Source organism: Oncorhynchus tshawytscha, linkage group LG01 (genome assembly GCF_018296145.1).
Source record: "Oncorhynchus tshawytscha isolate Ot180627B linkage group LG01, Otsh_v2.0, whole genome shotgun sequence".
Taxonomy (NCBI): Eukaryota; Metazoa; Chordata; class Actinopteri; order Salmoniformes; family Salmonidae; genus Oncorhynchus; species Oncorhynchus tshawytscha.
This window is the reverse complement of record NC_056429.1, coordinates 29,595,478-29,620,762: the sequence shown is the minus strand read 5'-3', so window position 1 is coordinate 29,620,762 and position 25,285 is coordinate 29,595,478. Positions and strand designations below refer to the sequence as shown.

The 25,285-nt window shown below is 42.9% G+C and overlaps 1 protein-coding gene across 1 annotated transcript; it reads left to right on the top strand.

Moving 5' to 3' along the window:
- Positions 1-1,563: 1,563 nt before the first annotated feature.
- LOC112249058 (ubiquitin carboxyl-terminal hydrolase 46) lies at positions 1,564-22,775 on the top strand. The gene is made up of 9 exons (XM_024418680.2): positions 1,564-1,955; positions 9,744-9,824; positions 12,750-12,963; positions 13,616-13,857; positions 14,592-14,668; positions 14,767-14,850; positions 16,717-16,914; positions 17,627-17,705; positions 17,827-22,775. Exons 1-9 carry the CDS (start codon positions 1,920-1,922, stop codon positions 17,926-17,928), a joined length of 1,113 nt encoding a protein of 370 aa, XP_024274448.1. The 5' UTR covers positions 1,564-1,919; the 3' UTR covers positions 17,929-22,775.
- Positions 22,776-25,285: the final 2,510 nt, after the last annotated feature.

Sequence of the window (25,285 nt, the reverse complement as noted above, 5' to 3'; positions counted from 1 at the left end):
TGCATACTGATGGTGTCAGGAGTGTGTAATGCTGGAAAGCGGGAGCAGGTGCGACAGTACCTGACGGGCCGGCCGAGGAAGGGGCGCTGGGCAAGCCGGTTGGGCGTAAACTCCTGACAAACCAGGAGAGGCATGGGAGCCTGTTGAGCCGGCTGAGGCGTAGGAGCCTGACGATCCCGCTGCAGCGTAGGAGCCTGACGATCCCGCTGCGGCGTGGGAGCCTGACGATCCCGCTGCGGCGTGGGAGCCTGACGATCCCGCTGCGGCGTGGGAGCCTGACGATCCCGCTGCGGCGTGGGAGCCTGACGATCCCGCTGCGGCGTGGGAGCCTGACGATCCCGCTGCGGCGTGGGAGCCTGACGATCCCGCTGCGGCGTAGGAGCCTGACGATCCCGCTACGGCGTGGGAGCCCGATGATCTGGCTAAGGCGTAACAGCCTGATGAGCCGTCTGGGCATAAAAACCTGACGATCCGGCTGAGGCCCGAAGTGGGATGGACGCCTTCCGAGCCAACCGGGGAAAGAACCTCTCGAGCCAGCTAGGGTGTGACAGCCTCATGAGCGGGCTTAGGCACCCCTGGTTCCATTGGTGTTGGCCCCCGGACCCGACTTCATCACCAACCAGAACACCAGCACTCCCCAATGCTTCATTAGATGGCTGCAGCTTTCTGTAAGGACCGACGCTGGAGATGATAATTTTGAGATACTTTGGAATATTAATAGTGAAATGTACAATGTAATTTTGTTTTGATCTTTGTTTAATTAAAATAAGATACCTCAAGCTTTTGAGAGTCAACTGCTCAAAAATCTCCAAATAAAATGTATAAAATATATTTTAACACACTAATCTTCAAGAGGCATTTCGCCACATAGAGGGTAAAATGTCCCCTTTCTAGCAGCTTTTTTGTTTAAAAACATTTTCCTTAAAGCTTGTATCCTCCCTGCCACTTCCGTTTGCGATATTACAACAACAAATAAATTACTGCAAACAACAAACAGATTTTTTCTCTTTGGATATTTTAGCACAGCCCAATATGTACTTTTTTTCACAACATTGGGCGACGCTCCTCGCTTTTACTTTGTCGACAAAACAAAAACCATAACAAAGTCCGTGAGTCGGACCGTGGCACTGTTGCCCCTACAGGGGATTCTATCTTTTGGGGGTGGGGTGGTGTTTTCACCAAATGTACCCTACTGTCTGTGAATGGGCTGGTTTTGATGGCAAAGGACGATGGCAATGTACCCTACTGTCTGTGAATGGGCTGGTTTTGATGGCAAAGGACGATGGCAACATTTGCAATGCAAATATGTCTATAAATTAAGATTCAAACCAATATAACGCGAGCAGCATGACACTTGAGTATCACCATAGTTGGCAAGTTGGTGTGAAATGTAATGTGATTATTCGATGTATGTAAATTATGTACTACTAGCCAAATTCACCACAACTCCCAAAAATCCATTGCATCATTCAATCCCTGATCCGAGGATCTGATTAGTCTGTCTGTTCTGTCAATCAAACATCAGAGCGCTCGATTCGACAGAAATGCGGTAGCTTTTTGAAGTGGGCGGGACGTACATTTCCTTACATAGCTTGTTGTCCGTTGCTATCAACCTGCCGCAACTTCATGTGTGTTTAGTCACTCATGCATTTGTCATTTTTAGGTAACTTATACGTTAGCAGTCTGCGACAATTAAGTAATCAAAGCGTTAAAATTAAGCTGCATTTTTTTTAAAATTTCGTGTTAACTGCATGCGGGTTGGTCTCTAGTCGACACAGTCATTGCCCGTTTTTTACCCCTGTGGTTGCGGTCTGGCCTTAGCCGCGGCTGCGAATCAGCTTAATCTTTTCTCAGTATCGTCCTGCATTGAAACATGTTTATTTTATAAATATGACGGTGAGAGGGACCCTGTAAACTAAATGACTGTCAGAAATATCGCCTCCATTTGTAATATGGTAAGTAGCCATAGCGCCTTCGAGTGTCTGCTGCAGTCACCGTTGGCCACCTTGTCTGTGTAATGATGATGAGAGGTTCATGGTTGAATTGCTCCTGGGAGCTCGAGCTGATCGGCTGTAGTATCAAGCCACCAGTCCTTGTTTGACAGGGATGCATGGGGGGGGTCCATCATTTCGGAAGGGTAGCTTGATCTTGAATGATGAGTATGAGCCCTACATGTTTAGCTACTCTAGCCAAATAAACACATGCAATGTCAATTGGCGACGTCAGGAAAATTGGTATCAGACAGCAACGTTGTCACACAAAGCTTGCTGTGCACACTTTACAAACACTTCTTAGTACGGTGAGTGACGTGGTTTGACACCTTTTGACAGGTTGATTTCTAGTGTCAGGCTCGTGTGAATTTAAAGATCCCTAAGCTTAATTTAGAAGTGAAGAAAGGGAATATGACAGATCCGAAACTATGCTAATCTATATTTAAAGGACCCATGTGCTGTGTGAAAGTAGTTTTCAGGTCAGCTTCCTCAATTACATTATCAGTGACAGTCAGAGAGTATCCTGTCTCATGACATGGTTCCATCCCCACTGCTGCACCTGTACACACCTGTGTGCATCTGCTGCAGAGCCAAGGCAGTGATTGGTGAAGGCAGTGTAATAAGCTGTTAGTGGTGGGAGACTTCATGAAATTTCAATTATTCTATGATTGCAATGCTATGCCTTAATATAAATGTTTTGTGTTCATTGTCTCACATGGAGGTGATGACTTGCCAAGGGCATTACTGATGGGCATGATGAGCATCTGACTAACTCCACGTATAGAGGAGGTCCTTTGGTGTAACATTTTACATTGCAGTGTCCTTATGACTGTGTAATTACTCCACACAAGAATAAGTACACTAGGCTAATGTAGTGTTACCTTTCTTTACCAGAACAGTGTTTAGGCTACTGAATAAGGATTCAAAAGTCCAGGAAGATGTCAAGTTTGGAAGTACAAAAATGTTGTGACGCAGAGCATTTGATTGGTGTTGAATGGGACTGTTATCATCATCTGGTCTTTGTTTACTTTCTTTTGTGCCGTTGTTTGTGTAAGCTTTGATGGGACATTATTATTTAGATGAGACAAGAAAGTGTACGTTGTCTAGTTTGATTAAACACTTTGTGTGTCTTTGGCACACAAGCGCAGGCTCAGCGGTGTGTGCATGCGTCTGTATGAGAAATTCAACATTGAGAACTCTGTCAAAATGGAAATCAGAGACAACAAAGCAATGTGTTCTGCTTTGACTGAGAGAAAATGACAGCAATTTTAAGACTAAAACAACACTAGCAGAAGTCTCTATGTTCTCTCAACAAAGACATGGCTTCATCTGGAAGCTCTTTGAGCTCTGGTTAGTCAATGGGCTCTGTCAGGAGATAAGTACCCTGTCACTACATTACGGAATGTTAAATGCTCTTGAATATTTACATTGTGATACTTATCCCCCTGAGTGAAGAGGTTGGTAGTGAGTTTGTCAGATGATGAAACCAAAGGATTCCTGATTTCCAGTAGCATGAATAAGCAGGGTTTGGGATGGGAAACAGCAAGCTACATGAAAGCTATAATAGGCTGGAGGGGACTGGCAGTCATTGTCAGAAATAATCCAGGCATTCAACATATATCTGAAGCAAAGGTTAGACTTATGTGAGACAGAGACATGTGCAGCATGTGACCTCTCTATAAAGAGGCTTTGGTCCGTCAGTTCCCTGCGATATACTGTACTTACCTAGATGACTATTAGACCAGAGAGTTCTTGACCAGATTCTCTAGCTGCAGTAATTTTGTGCCTATGAACCAGAGGGATACCTTTAGCACTGAGGCAGTGTGCCCTAGTAGGAAGTCCAATGTGTGCAGCTCACCCAGCACTAACATAAATAACATGAGCATGTCTACCTCATCAAATCAAAATAAAATGTTATTTGTCACATACACATGGTTAGCAGATGTTAATGCGAGAGTAGCGAAATGCTTGTGCTTCTAGTTCCGACAATGCAGTAATAACCAGCGAGTAATCTAACCTAACAATTTCACAACTACCTTATACACACAAGTGTAAAGGGATGAAGAATATGTACATAAAGATATATGAATGAGTGATGGTACAGAACGGCATAGGCATGTTGCAGTAGATGGTATCGAGTACAGTATATACATATGAGATGAGTAATGTGGGGTATGTAAACATATAAAAGGGGCATTGTTTAAAGTGGCTAGTGATACATGTATTACATAAAGATGGCAAGATGCAGTAGATGGTATAGAGTACAGTATATACATATGAGATGAGTAATGTAGGGAATGTAAACATTATATTAAGTGGCATTGTTTAAAGTGGCTAGTGATACATTTTTTACATACATTTTTCCAATATTAAAGTGGCTGGAGTTGAGTCAGTATGTTGGCAGCAGCCACTCAATGTTAGTGGTGGCTGTTTAACAGTCTGATGGCCTTGAGATAGAAGCTGTTTTTCAGTCTCTCGGTCCCTGCTTTGATGCACCTGTACTGACCTCGCCTTCTGGATGATAGCGGGGTGAACAGGCAGTGGCTCGGGTGGTTGATGTCCTTGATGATCTTTATGGCCTTCCTGTGACATCGGGTGGTGTAGGTGTCCTGGAGGGCAGGTAGTTTGCCCCCGGTGATGCGTTGTGCATACCTCACTACCCTCTGGAGAGCCTTACGGTTGTGGGCGGAGCAGCTGCCGTACCAGGCCGTGATACAGCCCGCCAGGATGCTCTCGATTTGGCGACAAGCTGAATTTCTTCAGCCTCCTGAGGTTACTAGGAGCTACTGCGCCTCTTCAACCGCTGTCTGTGTGGGTGGACCAAGTCAGTTTGTCCGTGATCTGTACGCAGAGGAACTTAAAACTTACTACCCTCTCCACTACTGTCCGGTCGATGTGGATAGGGGTTGCTCTCTCTGCTGTTTCCTGAAGTCCACGGTCATCTCCTTTGTTTTGTTGACGTTGAGTGTGAGGTTATTTTCCTGACACCACACTCCGAGGGCCCTCACCTCCTCCCTGTAGGCCGTCTCGTCGTTGTTGGTAATCAAGCCTACCACTGTAGTGTCGTCTGCAAACTTGATGATTGAGTTGGAGGCGTGCGTGGCCTCTGCTAAGCTTCCCGGTAAAGCAATAAAAACAATGGCCTCTGCTAAGCTTCCCAGTAAAGCAATAAAAACAATGGCCTCTGCTAAGCTTCCTAGTAAAGCAATAAAAACAATGGCCTCTGCTAACCTTCCCAGTAAAGCAATTAAAACAATGGCCTCTGCTAACCTTCCTAGTAAAGCAATAAAAACAATGGCCTCTGCTAACCTTCCCAGTAAAGCAATAAAAACAATGGCCTCTGCTAACCTTCCCAGTAAAGCAATAAAAACAATGGCCTCTGCTAACCTTCCCAGTAAAGCAATAAAAACAATGGCCTCTGCTAACCTTCCCAGTAAAGCAATAAAAACAATGGCCTCTGCTAACCTTCCCAGTAAAGCAATAAAAACAATGGCCTCTGCTAACCTTCCTAGTAAAGCAATAAAAACAATCAAGTGTCCCAGAAAAGTTATAAAAAATAGCCCACATTAACAAATGCAGCTTAAGAAACAAGGTTCATGAAATTAATAATTTGCTAGTAACAGATGATATTCATATTCTGACAATCTCTGAAACTCACTTAGATAATACATTTGTTGATACAGTATAGCAATACATGGTTATAAGATCTACAGAAAAGACAGAAATACCAAAGGTGGAGGTGTGGCCGTTTAAATTCAGAAACACATTCCTGTAAAGCTTAGAGAGGATCTCATGTTAAATACGGTTGAAGTAATTTGACTACAGGCTCATCTGCCTCACCTAAAGCCCGTTCTGGTGGGGAGCTGCTATAGACCACCAAGTTCTAACAATCAGTATCAGGATAACGTGTGAAATGCTTGATAATGTTTGTGATATCGACAGAGAGGTATATTTTTGGGGGTGATTTAAATATTGACTGGCTTTCATCAGGCTGCCCACTCAAGAGAAAGCTTCAAACTGTAACTAGTGCCTGCAACCTGGTTCAGGTTATCAGTCGATCTACCAGGGTAGTTACAAACAGCACAGGAATGAAATCATCATGTATTGATCACATCTTTACTAATGCTGCAGAATTTTGCTTTAAAGCAGTATCTAAATTCATCAGATGTAGTGATCACAATATAGTAGTCATAGCTATGAAAACCAATGTTCCAAAGGCTGGGCCTAATTTAGTTTATAAGAGGTCATACAATAAGGTTTGTGGTGATTCCTATGTTGTTGATGTAAAGAATATTTGTTGTTCCGTGGTGTGAAATGACAAGCAATCAGACGCTGCACTTGACACATTTATGAAATTGCTTATCCCAGTTACTAATAAGCATGCACCCATTTATAAACTGACTGTAAAAGGGTTAAATTCCTGTGGATTGATGAGGAAAATAACATTTGTATGGTTGAGAGGGATGAGGCAAAAGGAATGCAAATAAGTCTGGTTGCACAACCGATTGGCAAACATACTGCAAATTGAGAAATCCTGACTAAACTGAATGAAAAGAAGAAGCTATACTATGAAACAAAGATAAATGACATAAAGAATGATTGTAAAAAGCTTTGGAGCACGTTTAAATGAAATTTTGGGCAAAATGGTAACCTCAACACCATCATTCATTGAATCAGATGGCTCATTCATCACAAAACCCACTGATATTGGCAACTACTTTAATTACTTTTTTCATTGGCAAGATGAGCAAACTTAAGCATGACTTTGAGTGTGGAAGAGGTGAAATAATTATTGTTGTCTTTCAACAATGATAAACCACTGGGGTCTGACAACTTGGATGGAAAATTACTGAGGATAATAGTGGACGATATTGCCACTCCTATTTGCTATATCTTCAATTTAAGCCTACTAGAAATTGTGTTTGACCAGATACAATGCTATTTTACAGTAAACAAATTGAGAACAGACTTTCAGCATGCTTATAGGGAAGGACATTCAACAAGCACAGCACTTACACAAATGACTGATGATTGGCTGAGAGAAATTGATGATAAAAAAGATTGAGGTGGCAGTTTTGTTAGACTTCAGTTCGGCTTTTGACATTATCGATCATATTGCTGTTGGGAAAACATATAGGTGTTATGGCTTTACTATATTGCAATATTGTGGATAAAAAGTTTACCTGTCTAACAGAAAACAGACTGTGTTCTTTAATGGAAGCCTCTGCAACGTAATCCAGGTAGAATCAATAATTCCCCAGGGCAGCTGTCTAGGCCCCTTACTTTAAAAAATCTTTACTAACGACATGCCACCGGCTTTGAGTAAAGCCAGTGTGTCTATGTATACGGATGACTCGACACTATACACATCAGCTACAACAGCGACTGAAATGACTGCAACATTTAACAAAGAGCTGCAGTTAGTTTCAGAATATATATATTTCTAAAAGGTAAAGCATTTTATTTGGGACAAATCATTCACTAACCCTAAACCTCAACTAAATATTGTAATAAATAATGTGGAAATTGAGCAAGATGAGGTGACTAAACTGCTTGGAGTAACCCTGGATTGTAAACTGTCATGGTCAAAACATATTTATACAACAGTAGCTAAGATGGGGAGAAGTCTGTCCATAATAAAGAGCTGCTCTACCTTTTTAACAGCACTATCAACAAGGTAGGTGCTACAGGCCCTAGTTTTGTCTTACCTGGACTACTGTTCAGTTGTGTGGTTAGGTGCCACAAAGAGGGGCTTAGGAATGTTGCAATTGGCTCAGAACAGGGCAACAAGTCTGGCCCTTGGATGTACATGGAGAGCTAACATTAATAATATGCATGTCAATCTCTCCTGGCAGAAAGTGGAGGAGAGATTGACTTCATAACTACGTGTATTTGTGAGAGGTGGTAACATGTTGAATGCACCGAGCTGTCTGTTTGAACTTATGGCACACAGCTCGGACACCCATGCATACCCCACAAGAAATGCCACCAGAGGTCTCTTCACAGTCCCCAAGTTCAGAACAGACTATTGGAGGCACACAGTACTACATAGATCCTTGACTACATGGAACTCTATTCCACATCAAGTAACTCATGCAAGCAGTAAAATTAGATTTAAAAAAACATTGATTAAAATACACCATATGGTACAGCAGGGACTGTGAAGCAACAATCATAGGCACAGACACATCCATACATACACTACAAAATACGCACTATACACACATACTGTAGACATGGATTGTGCAAGTTCTCCCACTTAAAAAGATGAGAGGCCTGTAATTTTCATCATAGGTACACTTCAACTATGACAGACAAAATGAGAAGAAAAAATCCAGAAAATCACATTGTAGGATTTTTTATGAATTTATTTGCAAATTATGGTGGAAAATAAGTATTTGGTCACCTACAAACAAGCAAGATTTCTGGCTCTCACAGACCTGTAACTTCTTCTTTAAGAGGCTCCTCTGTCCTCCACTCGTTTCCTGTATTAATGGCACCTGTTTTAACTTGTTATCAGTATAAAAGACACCTGTCCACAACCTCAAACAGTCACACTCCAAACTCCGCTATGGCCAAGACCAAAGAGCTGTCAAAGGACACCAGAAACAAAATTGTAGAACTGGCTGGGAAGACTGAATCTGCAATAGGTAAGCAGCTTGGTTTGAAGAAATCAACTGTGGGAGCAATTATTAGGAAATGGAAGACATACAAGACCACTGATAATCTCCCTCGATCTGGGGCTCCACGCAAGATCTCACCCCGTGGGGTCAAAATGATCACAAGAACGGTGAGCAAAAATCCCAGAACCACACGGGGGGGACCTAGTGAATGACCTGCAGAGAGCTGGGACCAAATTAACAAAGCCTACCATCAGTAACACACTACGCCGCCAGGGACTCAAATCCTGCAGTGCCAGACGTGTCCCCCTGCTTAAGCCAGTACATGTCCAGGCCCATCTGAAGTTTGCTAGAGAGCATTTGGATGATCCAGAAGAAGATTGGGAGAATGTCATATGGTCAGATGAAACATGCATCATGCTTTGGGGCTGTTTTTCTGCAAAGGGACCAGGACGACTGATCCGTGTAAAGGAAAGAATGAATGGGGCCATGTATCGTGAGATTTTGAGTGAAAACCTCCTTCCAACAGCAAGGGCTTTGAAGATGAAACGTGGCTGGGTCTTTCAGCATGACAATGATCCCAAACACACCGCCCGGGCAACGAAGGAGTGGCTTCGTAAGAAGCATTTCAAGGTCCTGGAGGGGCCTAGCCAGTCTCCAAATCTCAACCCCATAGAAAATCTTTGGAGGGAGTTGAAAGTCTGTGTTGCCCAGCAACAGCCCCAAAACATCACTACTCTAGAGGAGATCTGCATGGAGGAATGGGCCAAAATACCAGCAACAGTGTGTGAAGACTTACAGAAAACGTTTGACCTCTGTCATTGCCAACAAAGGGTATATAACAAAGTATTGAGATAAGTATTTGGTCAATAACAAAAGTTTATTTTCCACCATAATTTGCAAATCAATTCATAAAAAATCCTACAATGTGATTTTCTGGATTTTTTTTCTAATTTTGTCTGTCATTGGCAGCAGCTAATGGGGATCAATAATAAGGAACACAGCCCTGAAGAAGATAGAACAGACGTGTGAGTAAGGCACTCCAGATGATGTGGAGCTTATTTCATGCATAATAAGGATGTTTAGACAGTGCACATTTGAGCTCATGTTCTCTCTCTCTGGTCTCCCTCAGGGCACCAATGCCTCTGCTCTGGAGAAAGACATTGGTCCGGAGCAGTTCCCAATCAACGAACACTACTTTGGATTGGTCAACGTAAGTGTCATTCACTCTGTCCACTAGGTCACTACTGAGTCATGTTTTCCATTGGACAGGTGCTTGGTGTTGACACTTCATGAGAAACAGGTTGTTTTGTTTGTTGGCTTGTCAGTAATGCTACCATTGTTTGTGAATGATGTCTTTACACAGTTTTGATGTCTCTGGCTGTCCCAGTTTCCCTGCTATTCTATTTCTAGTGGCTTAACAAAACAAATCTTTGAGGGCCTGATGTTACCCAACTACTCTGTTAGCCAACCCTTCAGATGGCTTATGTTTAATGACTGGAATGTAAATGAAATGTTGAGCGGTTCACCGGTGGATTGTATGTATAAAAAAAACATTTAATTAAATAAAACTTCAGATGGAGATTGATGATACTCAAGCAGAGTTTGGCTAGCCTGGTTTCCGTCTCTGTTCAGCCATTACATTCCACTCCTTTCCACTCCTGTCATTTGCAAAAGTGACTGGCCTTTCTGCAATCTTCAAATATTAACATTCTATCATTAATGAGCTCGAGAAGATTAGAGGATTTGATCCTGATTTGATAAAACCCTCACATCTTTCATCCAATCACAATGTTTATGCAAATTAGACTGATAGGAAAATGTTCTAATTCATTCATACATTTGATTGGTAGCATTCTAACAATGGGCATTCTGACGTAATACATTCAATTGTAAACAAAAACATTGCACGTGGAGAGAACAGAGGATTCCTGTTTATTGCATTTTTACCAGAAGCTAATGTGATCACAATACACCAGAGAAGCTCTTGCCATTCAAAGTTCCCCAGCAGTTCATTGTGAACTCTGAAGCCTATTTTATATCCAGCAAGCAAGAGCAAGGTGCTTCTTTCCTCAAATATATATATTTTTTTATTTGCTCAAAATAAGTGACCAAACTACACTGAACAAAAATATAAAAGGAACATTTAAATGTTTCATGAACTGAAATAAAAGATCGCAGAAATAAATGTTCCATACGCACAAAATGTTTATTTGGCTCACATTTTGTGCACAAATTTGGATACATCCATGTTTGTGAGCATTTCTCGTTTGCCAAGATAATCTATCTTCCTGGCAGGTGTGGCATATCAAGAAACTGATTAAACAGCATGATTACTACACAGGTTCACCTTGTGCTGGGGACAATAAAAGGCCACTCTAAAATGTGCAGTTTTGTCACACATCACAATGCCACAGATGTCTCAAGTTTTGAGGGAGTGTGCAATAGGCATGCTGATTGCAGGAATGTCCACCACAGCTGTTGCCAGAGAAGTAAATGTTAATTTGTCTACCATGAGCCACCTCCAACGTCAGTTCAGAGAATTTGGCAGTACGTCCAACCGGCCTCACAACCGCAGACCACATGTATGGGTTCATGTGGGCGAGCGGTTTGCTGATGTCAACGTTGTGAGCAGAGTGTTGCCCCATGTTGGCGGTGCATTTATGGTATGGGCAGGCATACGCTACGGACAACGAAAACAATTTTCATCGATGGCAATTTGAATACACAAAAGTACCGTGACGAGATCATGAGGCCCATTTTTTTTTAAGGTATATGTGAGCAACAGATCCATATCTGTATTCCCAGTCATGTGAAATCCATAGGGCCCAATCAATTTATTGAAATTGACTGATTTCCTCATATTAACTGGAAAATCAATTAAATTGTTGCATATTGCTTTTATATTTTTGTTCAGTTTATATATTGCTACTTCTGGGTATCACATTGGGCAAGGCTACTGGTTCAAGAGCTATAAGAGGCACACAGAGAGGATGAAAGAGAGAGATGCCAGTGGAGATGCATGAATTGTGCAAGAAGGGAACCATGAGAGATGGCAGAGATGTGTAAGTTAGTTCATTCATAGGCTGGGCTATTAATCCACCACTTGTATGCTATCCTATATTATTAGGCATAGCTTACTAGAATGAATTTAGGCGACCACCACCTGCGCTATGCAAGCCAGAGATAAAGAACAATAAAAAAAAGATGAAGAGCAAGCTATAAAGGGAAAATACTGGAGTTTTTATAATGTTGTGATATTGTCATAACGATACCATATATCAACAAAAAAATATCCTGATATGTAACTGTATTCATCCCCCCCGTCCCATCCCGTTCCGTCTATGTCCGTTCAGAAAGTTTCCTAAAGTAGCCTGTCTGGAATCCATCTCTTAATAAGAGAGGACGTACAAATAATGCAACTGAAATGAGCGTAACATTTTTAAAATGTAAGCAAGTCATGATGATCAGCATATGTGCGAGGAATGACGACAGGTGCTAGTTTTGTGTTTATTTCCTCTCATTAATGAGAGGCAATTGAAGCAAACATAGCTTGATTGAATCTTGTTGGCTAATATTTTTCATATGATTATTTCTCTCATTACGGAGTCCTATAGAGCCACTTTGAACAACATAATCTTGCATTGACACTGTCTTCTCACAAGGGAATGACCGCAGCAGGTGATAATAGTCTTGTTTGTTGTTCTTAAAGTCCTCATTCTATATTGCACCAAATTTGCACGCACCCCACGTTCCATAATGTTGTCATGGAAAATATGAATGTTTCCAACTACCAATCAGCAACTGTGCTGTAAATCTGGCTGCATATTGAACGCTAAGATTGCCCGAAAGACCAGTGACAGGAGTGTAATGTTAGCTAAAAAGACTGCTACCAAGACTAGTTTGGCTACATTAAGTTAAAATTCATACAGGTATCTGATGGCAGCTGTGCAGTCTGGCTGTCACAATCCCTTTTTAGATGTGAGAACACTCATCTCACTTTGCACCAAGTCTCTGTTGGAGGTGACGGTCATGAACCTTCTCTCCGTATTTTCAATGTTACGTTTTTCGGTCCTCAGAGTGATAAAAATCTCACCCTCTCTTTTTCTATTTGTCCCTGCCGTGTTGGCCCCCTCAGTTCGGCAACACGTGTTACTGTAACTCGGTGCTTCAGGCCCTGTACTTCTGCCGGCCCTTCCGGGAGAACGTGCTGGCCTACAAGGCCCAGCAGAAGAAGAAGGAGAACCTGCTCACGTGTCTGGCAGACCTCTTCCACAGCATCGCCACCCAGAAGAAAAAGGTGGGAGTCATCCCGCCCAAGAAGTTCATCTCACGCCTGCGTAAGGAGAATGGTGAGCGAGACTACACCAAACCGAAATACAATCACTGTCTGCCAGGGACTGTCTGGGAGAGGGCTGAGGCTGGGGACAAATACACTACATAGTGTAATACCCTCATAGCTACCATTTTGTATAGGTTGTCATATGATTGTTGTTGGTTGACAAACTGACTGTGTTGATTGGTTTTAGACCAGCGTTTAGAGGTTTCAGACTGCTGAGACTAGTTATCTTGAATCAACCGTATTCCGGAAAGATACAGTAGGCATGTTTTGAGCTGGGGATTGAGATAGGGCTACAGGGGAAGTGGAAGTGTTTTTGTCAGGTGATAATCACTGTGGGGTGAAGGGCAGGTGCATGTTGTAGTGGCGGTGCGGACATTCAGAGCATGGGCCTGGAATAGAAGCAGGTTGTTGTCTGACTCCAGGCAGCTCTCTCTCTGAATGAACAATGGACATCTATGTGGACTAGGACCTGTTCAGCTGCTTACTGTCACACTCTCACTCTCTCCTGCTCTCCAATTTCACTTTTCACACATATCGGATTTGTGTGTGCATGCATGTGCGTTGACCTGCCTTGATTCACCTTGATCAGGCCTGTTGACTGACTGATCACCTTTCTACACAGTTTCCCTAAAAGCCCCTGTCCTCTGCGTCTCCCCCTACAGACCTGTTTGACAACTACATGCAGCAGGACGCCCATGAGTTCCTCAACTACCTGCTGAACACGGTGGCAGACATCCTGCAGGAGGAGAAGAAGCAGGAGAAGCAGAACGGCCGCCTCAAGAACAACGGCACGGCGGTCACCACGGAGACGGAGCCCGAGAACAAGCCCACGGAGCCCACCTGGGTGCATGACATCTTCCAGGGAACTTTGACCAATGAGACGCGCTGCCTCAACTGTGAGACGGTGAGTCAGCGCTGGTAGACCCTGTAGAGGGATTTCTGGGGTAGTGGGTTTTGTGGAGCCTTGCAAGCCGTCTGATCTCATGAGCTTACTTCCGTGCAGCGAACCAGTCATGTAATCTCGCGAGATCAGGCAGCTTGCGAGGCAAGGTTTTATGTTCTCTGGCAGGGATTGAAATGGGTGGTCCTAATTCAACCAAGTTATGTAGGACATAAACGCTTATGTAAGAATACTTTATTGATTGGAAATGTGTCTCTTGTTTTATTTTTAACTCAACCCCCTTCCTCAGCAGTGTTGGTAATGCTTTGCCAATCGACTACCAGGGCATAGCTAAGTGACTGTCTCCCACAGAGGGATTATCTCTGTCTGTAATAGTAAGCTCTCAGCTCTGACGGGAATCCTCCAGCCCCCACAGGCTGTGGCATCGGCCTACCACTCTGCCTCTCTCTCCTTCTGTATCTGCGACGTAGGAGGCATTGATGCTCAGAGAGGAAGAGCAGTGTGAGGGAGGGAGGTAGAGAATGGCCTTGAACAACCCTCTTCACCACGCTACAGGCACTGTGCTTCTTAATGACATACTATCAATACATCAAACAGACCCGCTCTCTCATCTTGTGTGCCAGTGTGTGGTCAGGTCACAGAGCAGGAGCAGCATCAGTGCCTTTCAGCACGTGAAGAGGCAAGTACACTGACTCACCTCATCTGTGTGTTTCTCCTTCCCTCCCTCTCTCGGACAGGTGAGCAGCAAAGATGAGGACTTCCTGGATCTGTCTGTGGACGTAGAGCAGAATACTTCAATAACACACTGTCTTAGGTATTATTGACCTGTTACCTGGTATCTTTCTGTACCATAACTACTCCCTGTATCAAGCTTACTGACACAGTCCCCTCTGTGTGTGTTGTGTTCCCCAGGGACTTCAGTAACACAGAGACATTGTGCAGTGAATACAAATACTACTGTGAGGCATGCTGCAGCAAGCAGGAGGCCCAGAAACGGTCAGTACACAACACTGTTCCCGCTCAGATTGGGTGTGTATGACTGCGGTATCTGTCTCTTCATGTACAGTACCAGTCAAAAGTTTGGGCACACCTACTCATTCAAGGGTTTTTATTGATTTTTACATTGTAGAATAATAGTGAAGATGTCAAAACTATGAAATAACACATATGGAATCATGTAGTAACCAAAAAAGTGTTGAATAAAATCTAAATATTGTTCAAAGTAGCCATCCTTTGGCTTGATGAGAACTTTGCACACTCTTGGCATTCTCTCAACTAGCTTCACCTGGTATGCTTTTCCAACAGTCTTGAAGGAGTTCCCACATATGCTGAGCACTTGCTTTTTCTTCACTTTGCAGTCCAACTCATCCCAAACCACCTCAATTAGGTTGTTGGGTGATTGTGGAGTCCAGGTCATCTGATGCAGCACTCCATCACTCTCCTTCTTGGTCAAATAGCCCTTACACAGCCTGGAGGTGTGTTGGGTCATTGTCCTGTTGAAAAAAAGATAATAGTCCCACTAAGCCAGATGTGATGGCGTATCGCTGCAGAATGCTGTGGTAGCCATCCTGTTTGTGTGCCTTGAATTCTAAATAAATCACCAACAGTGTCACCAGCAAAGCACCATCATACTTCCTACTCCATGTTTCACAGTGGGACCCATACATGCAGAGATTATCTGTTCACCTACTCTGCGTCTCACAAAGACACGGAAGTTGGAACCAAAAATCGCACATTTGGACTCGACAGACCAAAGGACAGATTTCCAACTGTCTAATGTCCATTGCTTGTGTTTCTTGGCCCAAGCCAGTCTCTTCTACTTATTGGTGTCCTTTAGTAGTGGTTTCTTTGCAGCAATTTGACCATGAAGGCCTGATTCACGCTGTCTCATCTGAACAGTTGATGTTGAGATGTGTCTGTTACTTGAACTCTGTGAAGCATTTATTTGGGCTGCAATTTCTGAGGCTGGAAATTCTAATGAACTTATCCTCTACAGCAGAGTTAACTCTGGGTCTTCCTTTCCTGTGGTGGTTCTCATGAGAGCCAGTTTCATCATAGCTCTTGATGGTTTTTGCAACTGAACTTGAAGAAACTTTCAAAGTTCTTGAACTTTCTCGGATTGACTAACCTTCATGTCTTAAAGTAATGATGGACTGTCGTTTCTCTTTGCTTATTTGAGCTGTTCTTTCCATAATATGGACTTGGTCTTTTACCAAATAGGGTTGTCTTCTGTATACCACCCTGTATACCCTGTATACCATTCTGTATTGTCACAGCACAACTGGGGGTGGCAGGGTAGCCTAGTGGTTAGAGCGTTGGACTAGTAACCAAAAGGTTGCAAGTTCAAATCCCCAAGCTGACAAAGTACAAATCTGTCATTCTGCCCCCGAACAGGCAGTTAATTGAAAATAAGAATTTGTTCTTAACTGACTTCCCTAGTTTAAATACAGGTAAAAAAATATATTTAAAAAACAGCACCACTGATTGGCTCAAACGCATTAAGAAGGAAAGAAATTCCACAAATTAACTTTTAATAAGACAAAACTGTTAATTGAAATGCATTCCAGGTGACTACCTCATGAAGCTGGTTGAGAGAATGTCAAGAGTGTGCAAAGCTGTCATCAAGGCAAAAGGGTGGCTGCTTTGAGACATAACACTTTTTTTGGTTAATACAAGATTCCATATGTGTAATTTCGTAGTCTTGAGGTCTTCACTATTATTCTACAATGTAGAAAATAGTAAAAGTAAAGAAAAACCCTGGAATGAGTAGGTGTGTCCATACTTTTGACTGGTACTGTATTTATGTGTGTTTTTACTCTTTGCTTTTCTATGTCTGTATATAACTCCTGTGTGTCCCTGTAGGATGCGGGTTAAGAAGTTGCCTATGATCCTGGCCCTGCACCTGAAGCGGTTTAAGTACATGGAGCAGCTGCACCGATACACCAAGCTGTCGTATCGCGTCGTCTTCCCTCTGGAGCTCCGCCTCTTCAACACCTCTGGAGACGCTACCAACCTCGACCGCATGTATGACTTGGTCGCTGTGGTCGTCCACTGTGGCAGGTAGGGTGCACAAACACATACACACATGTCTATTCTATACTGAACAAGAATATAAACGCTACATGCAGCAATTTCAAGGATTTTACGGAGTTACAGTTCATAGAAGGAAATCGGTCAATTTAAATAAATAAATTAAGCCCTGATCTATGGATTTCACATGACTGGGCAGGGGCGCAGCCATGGCAGGGCATAGGCCCACCCACTTGGGAGCCAGGTCCACCCACTGGGGAGCCAGGCACAGCCAATCAGAATGAGTTTTTCCCCACAAAAGGGCATTATTACAGACAGAAATACTCCTCAGCACTCCCACTTCCCGCAAGTGAAGAAGCCGGATGTGGAGGTCCTGGGCTAGCATGGTTACACGTGGTTTGCGGTTGTGAGGCCGGCTGAATGTACTGCCAAATTCTCTAAAACAACGTTGGAGGCGGCTTATGGTTGAGAAATGAACATTACATTTTCTGGCAAACCAATTTCTTCTCAAAATCTGAGAGAAATAAGCTTTTTGTTCGTATGGAAAATTTCTGGGATCTTTTATGTCAGCTTGTGAAAAATGGGACCAACACTTTACATTCATATTTTTGTTCAGTATACGTTCAGCACCTTTGGACACACATTCTTATGCAAACACACTTACTCGTATCCAAACAAACTTGTACCTTGTACTTTGCAGAGACTTTGTCATATCACTGCTTTCCCCTTCTTGCTTCCTCAGTGGACCCAACAGAGGACACTACATCACCATAGTGAAGAGTCACGGCTTCTGGCTGCTGTTTGATGATGATATCGTGGAGGTGTGTGTCACAGTCATACTTTTCTGTAATACTGTTATTTTTAGTTGGCCAGCACACCTGTTTTATATGTCTCATACAGCATGTTTCATTATTTTGTTGTGTCCCTCTCTGGTTTGTTCAGAAAATCGATGCACAGGCCATCGAGGAGTTCTATGGGCTGACGTCAGACATCTCAAAGAACTCTGAGTCTGGATACATCCTCTTCTACCAGTCCAGGGAGTAAATGGATTAAACACCCAGCCAACCAGAGCCCCTTAGAGAGAACGATGGGAACTTTGACCCTTACCTGAACCCTGTCTGAGATGTGTGCCAACACCATTCCCTATCCCACGGCCTGCCCTGGGTCTGCCTGCACTTAATTTCCCATAACCCACTTCCCTCCCTGCACTCAGCATACTGGGAGGACTCTGCCAACTGCGTTTTGCCCTTCAGCCACATGCAACAAAAAAACAAACAGTCACAAGAACAAGGGGGAAAAGGAAGATCCAACAGGCTGGTGTGTGATGCCTGTTTGTCCCAGCATGGGTCACTCTCCTGGGGTCTGCCTGGCATACAGAGCTGGTTGGACTGGTACAGATACAATCTTCTTTCCAACAGCAGTCTGTATCCTTTATATATCTGTATAGTATGTCTATTTTCACGTAATGTCACACGCTCATAAATCATTTTAGTAGGGTTATCCTGTGACCTTATATTTGTCCTGCCCATAGAAGTCTTCTACCTGGGGTATAGCTAGAGCTGGGATGGAAGTTCAAGTGAAAGATAAACTAGGTGAGAGAGGGTCTATGCATATGGTGTAGCTGAAATGCACATTTCAGTGTTAACAGTTTAAGCTGGTGTGGATTCGAGTTGACTTGAGTTGTGACCAAGCCAAACTTTTTCATTGCGGTGCTGAGAAATTGTTGTCCCACAGAAGACCAGCCTTGCATGTACAAACTACAGCTCTACTAGTCTCTAGAATAATCTGGTTTAGTTCATGCCCAGTTCATTATCTGTCTCGTCCTTGTTGTGCAAAACACTATTTATTGTTCTTATTTTATTCATGTTGGGGAGTTGTAATGTTGAGTGTGCTGGTAGGCGGAGGATATTGTGTGTCAGACTCCATCTTGTCTTGTGTATGTGACGTCTCCCCCTTACAGAGTCCTGTAGGTAATACACATACAGAGCTCTCTGGGGTTGAATTGAACTTTGACAACGTCTTTTTCTTTTTTGTTGCTCTAGTTTGAAGTATGTGGATTGCTGAGCTCTGTCAAAAGAACCACATGAGGTAAGACGGAGGGGTCAAAATCCACAGTTCAAAGCGTCCTTGAACTGTACTGTTTTTCACGTTGAGATCGGTGCAATAGGAGGAGGTGAAATGAGCTGATAAGATGTTGACTTTCCTGTTGAAGCGAATATAGATATTAAATGCTGGTGTGTTTTCTTACCAGCTGGTCTCCTCCCAGTCGTGTGTATCTGTGTGTGAGATGGATCAACGGAGGTGGAACTCCTTTGCTAGGTGCGATATGAGGCTGCAGTTCACACACTGCAAACGTTGGTTTGATGTTACTTAGAACCTTTTAGTTCTTCTGCAGTGACGCCATAGTCTGAATATTGATATTGGTCAGTCCTTTGTTGAAGTCATTACATGTGTTCTATCACCATTTTATTTAGCCTCGTCCCTTCCATTGTTAGGCACTTGACTTGGAACCAATGGTCTTTACTCAGAAGCTGTGCCTGGCAGATACTTCTATTAAGTTGTGTTTAGTGTAAAGGTGACCAGTGGTCTATATAGACTGATGATTTACCATCCCATAAGGTTAGGGCCACGTACTGTAGAGTAGAACTATATCAAAGGCCATATAGAGATATTTGAAGACTCAGTGCTGCTCAGACTGTCCTATGGCACTCTAATTCACTGTAATACTGAAAGAATATTGACCCAAATGCATCTCGCTTTAAAGAGATGCTCCGGAACTTTGGCGACTACTAAGTATTCTTTAAACATCCTGCTTTGGGCTGGATGTGTCAGTGTAGTTTATACCTAAATTAGCCACAAAATCCCTAGTTTGAAAGTGATTATTTCTGGAATTTGTGCTGTGCCATTTTCCTACAGCTCCCTAGCAATTCGAGTTCTAGCCAATGAGCTTCAGACCTTTGCCATTTGAGTAAACTCTGCACATATGTGATGTAGTCCACCATTTTCAGGGAACACATTTGTCTCGTGAGAGCTACTTTCAGAACTACTGGCTAAAAAGTATACAAATGTACTGGAGAATCTGTTTAAATTAGAAGTAGAGATGATTTGGGTTATGTGTGAGGTTGAGTGTGCCTACTCCTTTTATATGTGAGTTAGCATGTAATGTGTGAGAGTGTGTTGAAGAATCTAGATGGTTAACTGACTATTTCCTTCTGTTTAGTATAACTGGGTAAAGTCAATGATGAATATGTGCCAATCTGGAGTCACTAATGACCTTGCAAAACTGGACAGGAACTCTTACAGAACACTATTTTCTCTGCTAAGATACAAGTGTACATACATTATGTAGGAAATATATTTTTTAAAACCTAGAAGCTAAAACACTAAGAGAAAGAGGAGTTAACTAGAAAATAAAAACAAACCCTGTAAAGAAATATGGAGCTGATTTACAATCAGTCAAACACATAATCAATTCATCACACAATAGTTACACAATCAAGGAATGTCACAACCAGTCACATTGGGGTTCAAGAGAATTAGCCAGAGCTGTTTGAGGCATTTTAAACGTTATGATGGGAAGAGATACTGTGTGTGCTAATCTTCCAATTACTGTTCTGCACACACCCTCGCTCAGATACTGTCTTATTGTACTCCTAACGTGGTCTCAACAGTCTAGAAATGTGAAGTGTTCTACCTATGGGACTCTGGTGCAGTGCCTAGAGATGAATACGTACTGTACTAGCATGTCTATGTTGGTAAGAGGAGAAGTTGAAGGGAGATCCAGTTAGCTACTCTCAATTCCAATTAGTTGTTTGTAAACTGAAAGTGCACTTTACTAGTGATGAGCTTAAATGCTTTAATGAGAGCCACAGTCTTGAGTACTTTTTGGAGTTCCTTGCCCTCTGTTCAATAAAAGGACTGTATCTACTAAGGCACTGGGATTTGTGAAGAATTAGTTTGTCATGTTCTTTGTATTTTGAAAGATTTCTTAACCCCCTCACCTTCGACTCGTTCTTCTCTTATCCTCTTCACCCCCAGGCCAGTCCTTCACATCCCCACAGTCATGTCACAGTTGTTTTCCTTTACCCGTTAGTTACACACACAGTTCATTCCTGTGTTGTCAATCTGGTCACTTCCTCTGTCACATCATGTTTACCAGGCAGTGCGTGCGTGTTGCTGTGGTGACAGCCAGCCACAGGAACGCAGCATCACAGAACACAATGTTCAACAGCCTGTGAGGGGAGACTCCAATAGAGAAAGAGAATGTTCCAGAACTATTAGACATCTTGCTTTCTCCTTCCTTCATCTACTCTATAGTACAGCCATCTGTGACGAAGGTGAGGAAATGAGGAAAGAATGCCTTGTATGTTTTATTGGAATGTGTTTAGTGAAGCTCTGACCCTTGAGAGCCCATCTTGTAGAAGCCAAAATATCATCAGTTTTGGCAGATCGCCTTTTTTTTCTTTTTCATTTTGGTAGACCGCTCTTATCCAGCACAACTAGGTTTAAGTGCCTTGTTCAAGGGCACATTGACTGATTTTTGTTGTTGTTGCAGATCTGGGATTCGAACCAGCAACCTTTTGGTTACTGGCCCAACACGCTTAACCACTAAGCTACCTACCGCTCTGCAGGCTAACAGTCCCATAGGTCTGCATTTTGGCATATTTAATGTCTGCCATTGTGATGATTTTAAGGGCTACTGTATGTTGTGTGTGTACACGCCTGGCTGTGTGTATGTATGTTTCTGCATGGCTGTGCGTGTGCGGAAAATCATATTTGTTGTATTTGTCTGTGGGTATCAGAGTTAGTCAACTCTGTGACTCTGTCCTTCCCCAGCTCTGAGGACATTTAGTTCCCCTCTCAATCATCCCCAGCTCTAATTACCTCCTGCAGTCAGAAATAAAGAATGTTTCTCTCTTCACTCTTCCTCACCCCCTCTGTTCTCCCTTTACCCCCGTCTCCTCCCCCTCTCCCCTTGTCCCTTTCTACCTCCCTCCCTGCAGATCAAGTGAATGTACTCTGACAGCTGACTGTGCACCAAACATTGTAGTGTAGAGGACTAGTACACAAACCAAGCCTCCTCTAGCTCGACACATACACACACACACACACACACACACACACAACAATGTGGGTACAGTATACGTGTATAGTTATGTGGAATGATTGTGTGAGAGTCTGTCTGTCCAGCCTCACGTCTGTCTGTCTCTGTAAACATGAGTGTCAGTAGGACACGGTAGTGCAAGTTGTCTGGCATAAGTAAAGACAGCCAGAACAGGGGGCCTAACCAAGCCAGATCTGATCTGGGATTAGTCAGTGAGGTCAAAGGTCCTGCCTCATCATGATTACAGCACTGAGTGTCTCTGCATCTGCCACATTATTGTAATTACACATCATTATAATAATTATCTGCATAATTAACTCTGATGTAGCAGTAGAGTTCTGCTAATGATGAATGCTAGAAGGGCAGGAAATATGTCACTGATTAAATAAATCAATGAAATAACTTATTTAAATAATTGCATAAATCCCTGTCATAATTCCATGAATCCCTGCTATCTGGTAGGTAACGTTTCTGTAAGAAGTACTATACCCTCCTAGTGTATAAACAAGTAACTTATTGACCTGGGAACAGTTTTTTTGTGTTTGCTTGTGCATGTGTGTGCATTTCTGAGGAAAGCAAATGGAAGGGTGAGGGATGGTGGGTGCTTATGTCTGGTCATACATGTCAACAATCGGAGAGGAACTACCCACAATGAATGCCATAGGAGGACTGTGAAGCTGCTTCTTCGTTCTCTTTTCTATGGAAAGCCTCACACCGACCCTGGACCATTCTTAGTAATGCTCCTCCTCCCACGTACCAATATATACAAGGACAAATATCAAACCATCAAAAGAGAATAATGAGTGCAACTTCTAGGAACAAACTAATCACAGCAACAACATCTTCCCAGAACGCATGATAGAAAAAACCCCTGGGGTTCCAAGGAGTTGGAACTTGTGATAAGTATGCTAATATACATAATCTAAAAAAATAATATTGAATAAAGAGAACAGAACAAACTGTAATGCTGCAGATAAGGTGTAACCGGTGATGACAGTGTATCTATCTGCATTTATATTCCAATACCAAGGAGCACTGAACAACATTACACTACCTGATATTACACAGGAGACATGCTATTTGTCCCAGTGGTGACCACCACCCAAACACCAGAGAAATACTTGCTTGAGTTGTAAAGTAGACATATGAACGTGGAAGTTTACAGTCATTTAATCTGGCCAAATAAAGGAATGTTTTTGTTCATGCACTCTTGCTTGTAAAATGTCCATTAGTAATGTTCCTTGGAAATGGACGGGCTGGATGACTTAATACAGTTATTATACTACAAAATTCTGGGGCACTACGGTCTTTGGTGCTTAGTCACTTCTATTTTGGGGACATTCTTATCAGACGCAAAACAAGCACATGGATTCCTTGTCGCTCTTAGGACAGAGGTTTAAAAATAGCAGGCACTTTAGTTGGATGTAAATTCCTGGCATGGACCCCCGAGAGAGGTGGGTACTTCCAGTCCAAGCTTGATGTGCATCCCATCAATCAATCATTCAAATGTATTTATAAAACCCTTTTTACATCAGCTGATGTCACAAAGTGCTGTACAGAAACCCAGCCTAAAACCCCAAACAGCAAGCAATGCAGATGTAGCAGCCCGGTGGCTAGGAACAACTCCCTAGAAAGGCAGGAACCTAGGAAGAAACCTAGAGAGGAACCAGGCTCTGAGGGGTGGTCAGTCCTCTTCTGGCTGTGCTGGGTAGAGATTATAACAGTAAACAAGCTTCTGCCAGACCCGCTGTGACGGTGAACCTTTACTATGCAGGCCTAATTCAAGAGAAGGGTGGCTGGATCACTGCAAACAGAGGTATCACCCTGTCTGACGTGAGACAATAACATGCACTGCTTTTTGGTGCAGTTTTATTCGTCACTGACAATCCAAGGTGAAGATGGTCCATTCACTCACAGGATGTTTCATTTTTAGGTTTGAGTGCCCTCCAATGGCCATTTACTGTCATTACAACTGCAAGCCGAGGAAGCCGTTCAGCACCTTCCATTCTTATAGCTTCCCTAACCATCATGCTGAGCCATGTTAACACGGTTGCATTCTAAAACCAGGGTCTGTGTGCCTTTCAGAGACCTTCTAGACTAGATTTATAATCTCAGTTAGTTTTGCGACCCTTCATGAGCAGGGAATAGGTCTGGAGCTAAACCATGTTGAATAGGTCTGCTGCGGGTGGATGCAGTGTGTCTCTTCCCAGTGTGAAACCCCATACAGCCACCATGAGAACAGATAGACATGCTTTGGCTGAGGCCTTTTCATCTTTCACCAGCAGGACATAAATGTGGTTTCAGAAGCAGCTCAGCAGAATATATAGCAATAAAAGTGCAAGAGGTATTATAGATTGAGACTCACTTATTATTAATATAATCATCCTTACATGTGACTGTGTGTGAGGAGGAGGAAGAACAGGGACTCCACTGTGCTGTTCAGGAAGTGAATGATTCAGAGGAGGGAAAACACTTTGTAAAATGGATTAATTCATTTTGGGCTCCCGAGTGGCACAGAGGTCTAAGTCACTGCATTTCCGTGAAAGAGGCATCACTACATTCCCTGATCTGAATCCAGGCTGTATCACATCCGGCCGTGATTGGGAGTCCCATAGGGCGGCGCACAATTGGCCCAGCGTTGTCCGGGGTAGGCCGTCATTGTAAATAAGAATTGGTTCTTAACTGACTTGCCTAGTTAAATAAAGATAAAATAAAACATTTCAGAGGATTGTAACCGTTCAGTAGTTGTTATGAAAGGATAGCACCCGGGTTGTTATGTCAACATCAGATCCAGGGGGTAAAGGTGTCAATGAATGAGGTTTTGACATTATATGATCCCAAAGTGTGCCCTATAGAGGTCATACCAATTATGTATATGTATTCATGTCATTGGATCATACTCTAAGTGATAGAATCATGTGAATGTTAAGTTATGAGCACGACACGTTTTAGGCTATGTGGTCTATAAGTGGTCTGGAACAAGCGGCTGTAGACACACTGTGTTGGAGCACTGAATCATGAGTCAGAGTCATGCATTCCCACAAAAGAAAGCAGAGGCATGGACACAGTGGGACTGCACATGTGTGACACACAACAGACATGCACAAGCTGTGTTATAAATTGGAGCACACACTCAGACTCAGACTTATCAACAAACAAATAAAATACCCTGCACACACTCTCTCACACACACACACACACACAAGCGCTGGTGCGTGTCTGGAAACGTGTTCCTGCTGAGCACATAAACCTACTGGATATTAATTTATCTCAGAGACACAGTCTGCACACACTGGA

Bases quoted from the DNA above. Each gene is read 5' to 3' on its own strand.
- LOC112249058 (XM_024418680.2), top strand. From the start codon at position 1,920: ATGACTGTCAGAAATATCGCCTCCATTTGTAATATG. The intron at 14,669-14,766 runs GTATTATTGACC...TGTGTTCCCCAG, and splicing joins TCAATAACACACTGTCTTAG to GGACTTCAGTAACACAGAGA. The intron at 16,915-17,626 runs GTAGGGTGCACA...TTGCTTCCTCAG, and splicing joins GTGGTCGTCCACTGTGGCAG to TGGACCCAACAGAGGACACT.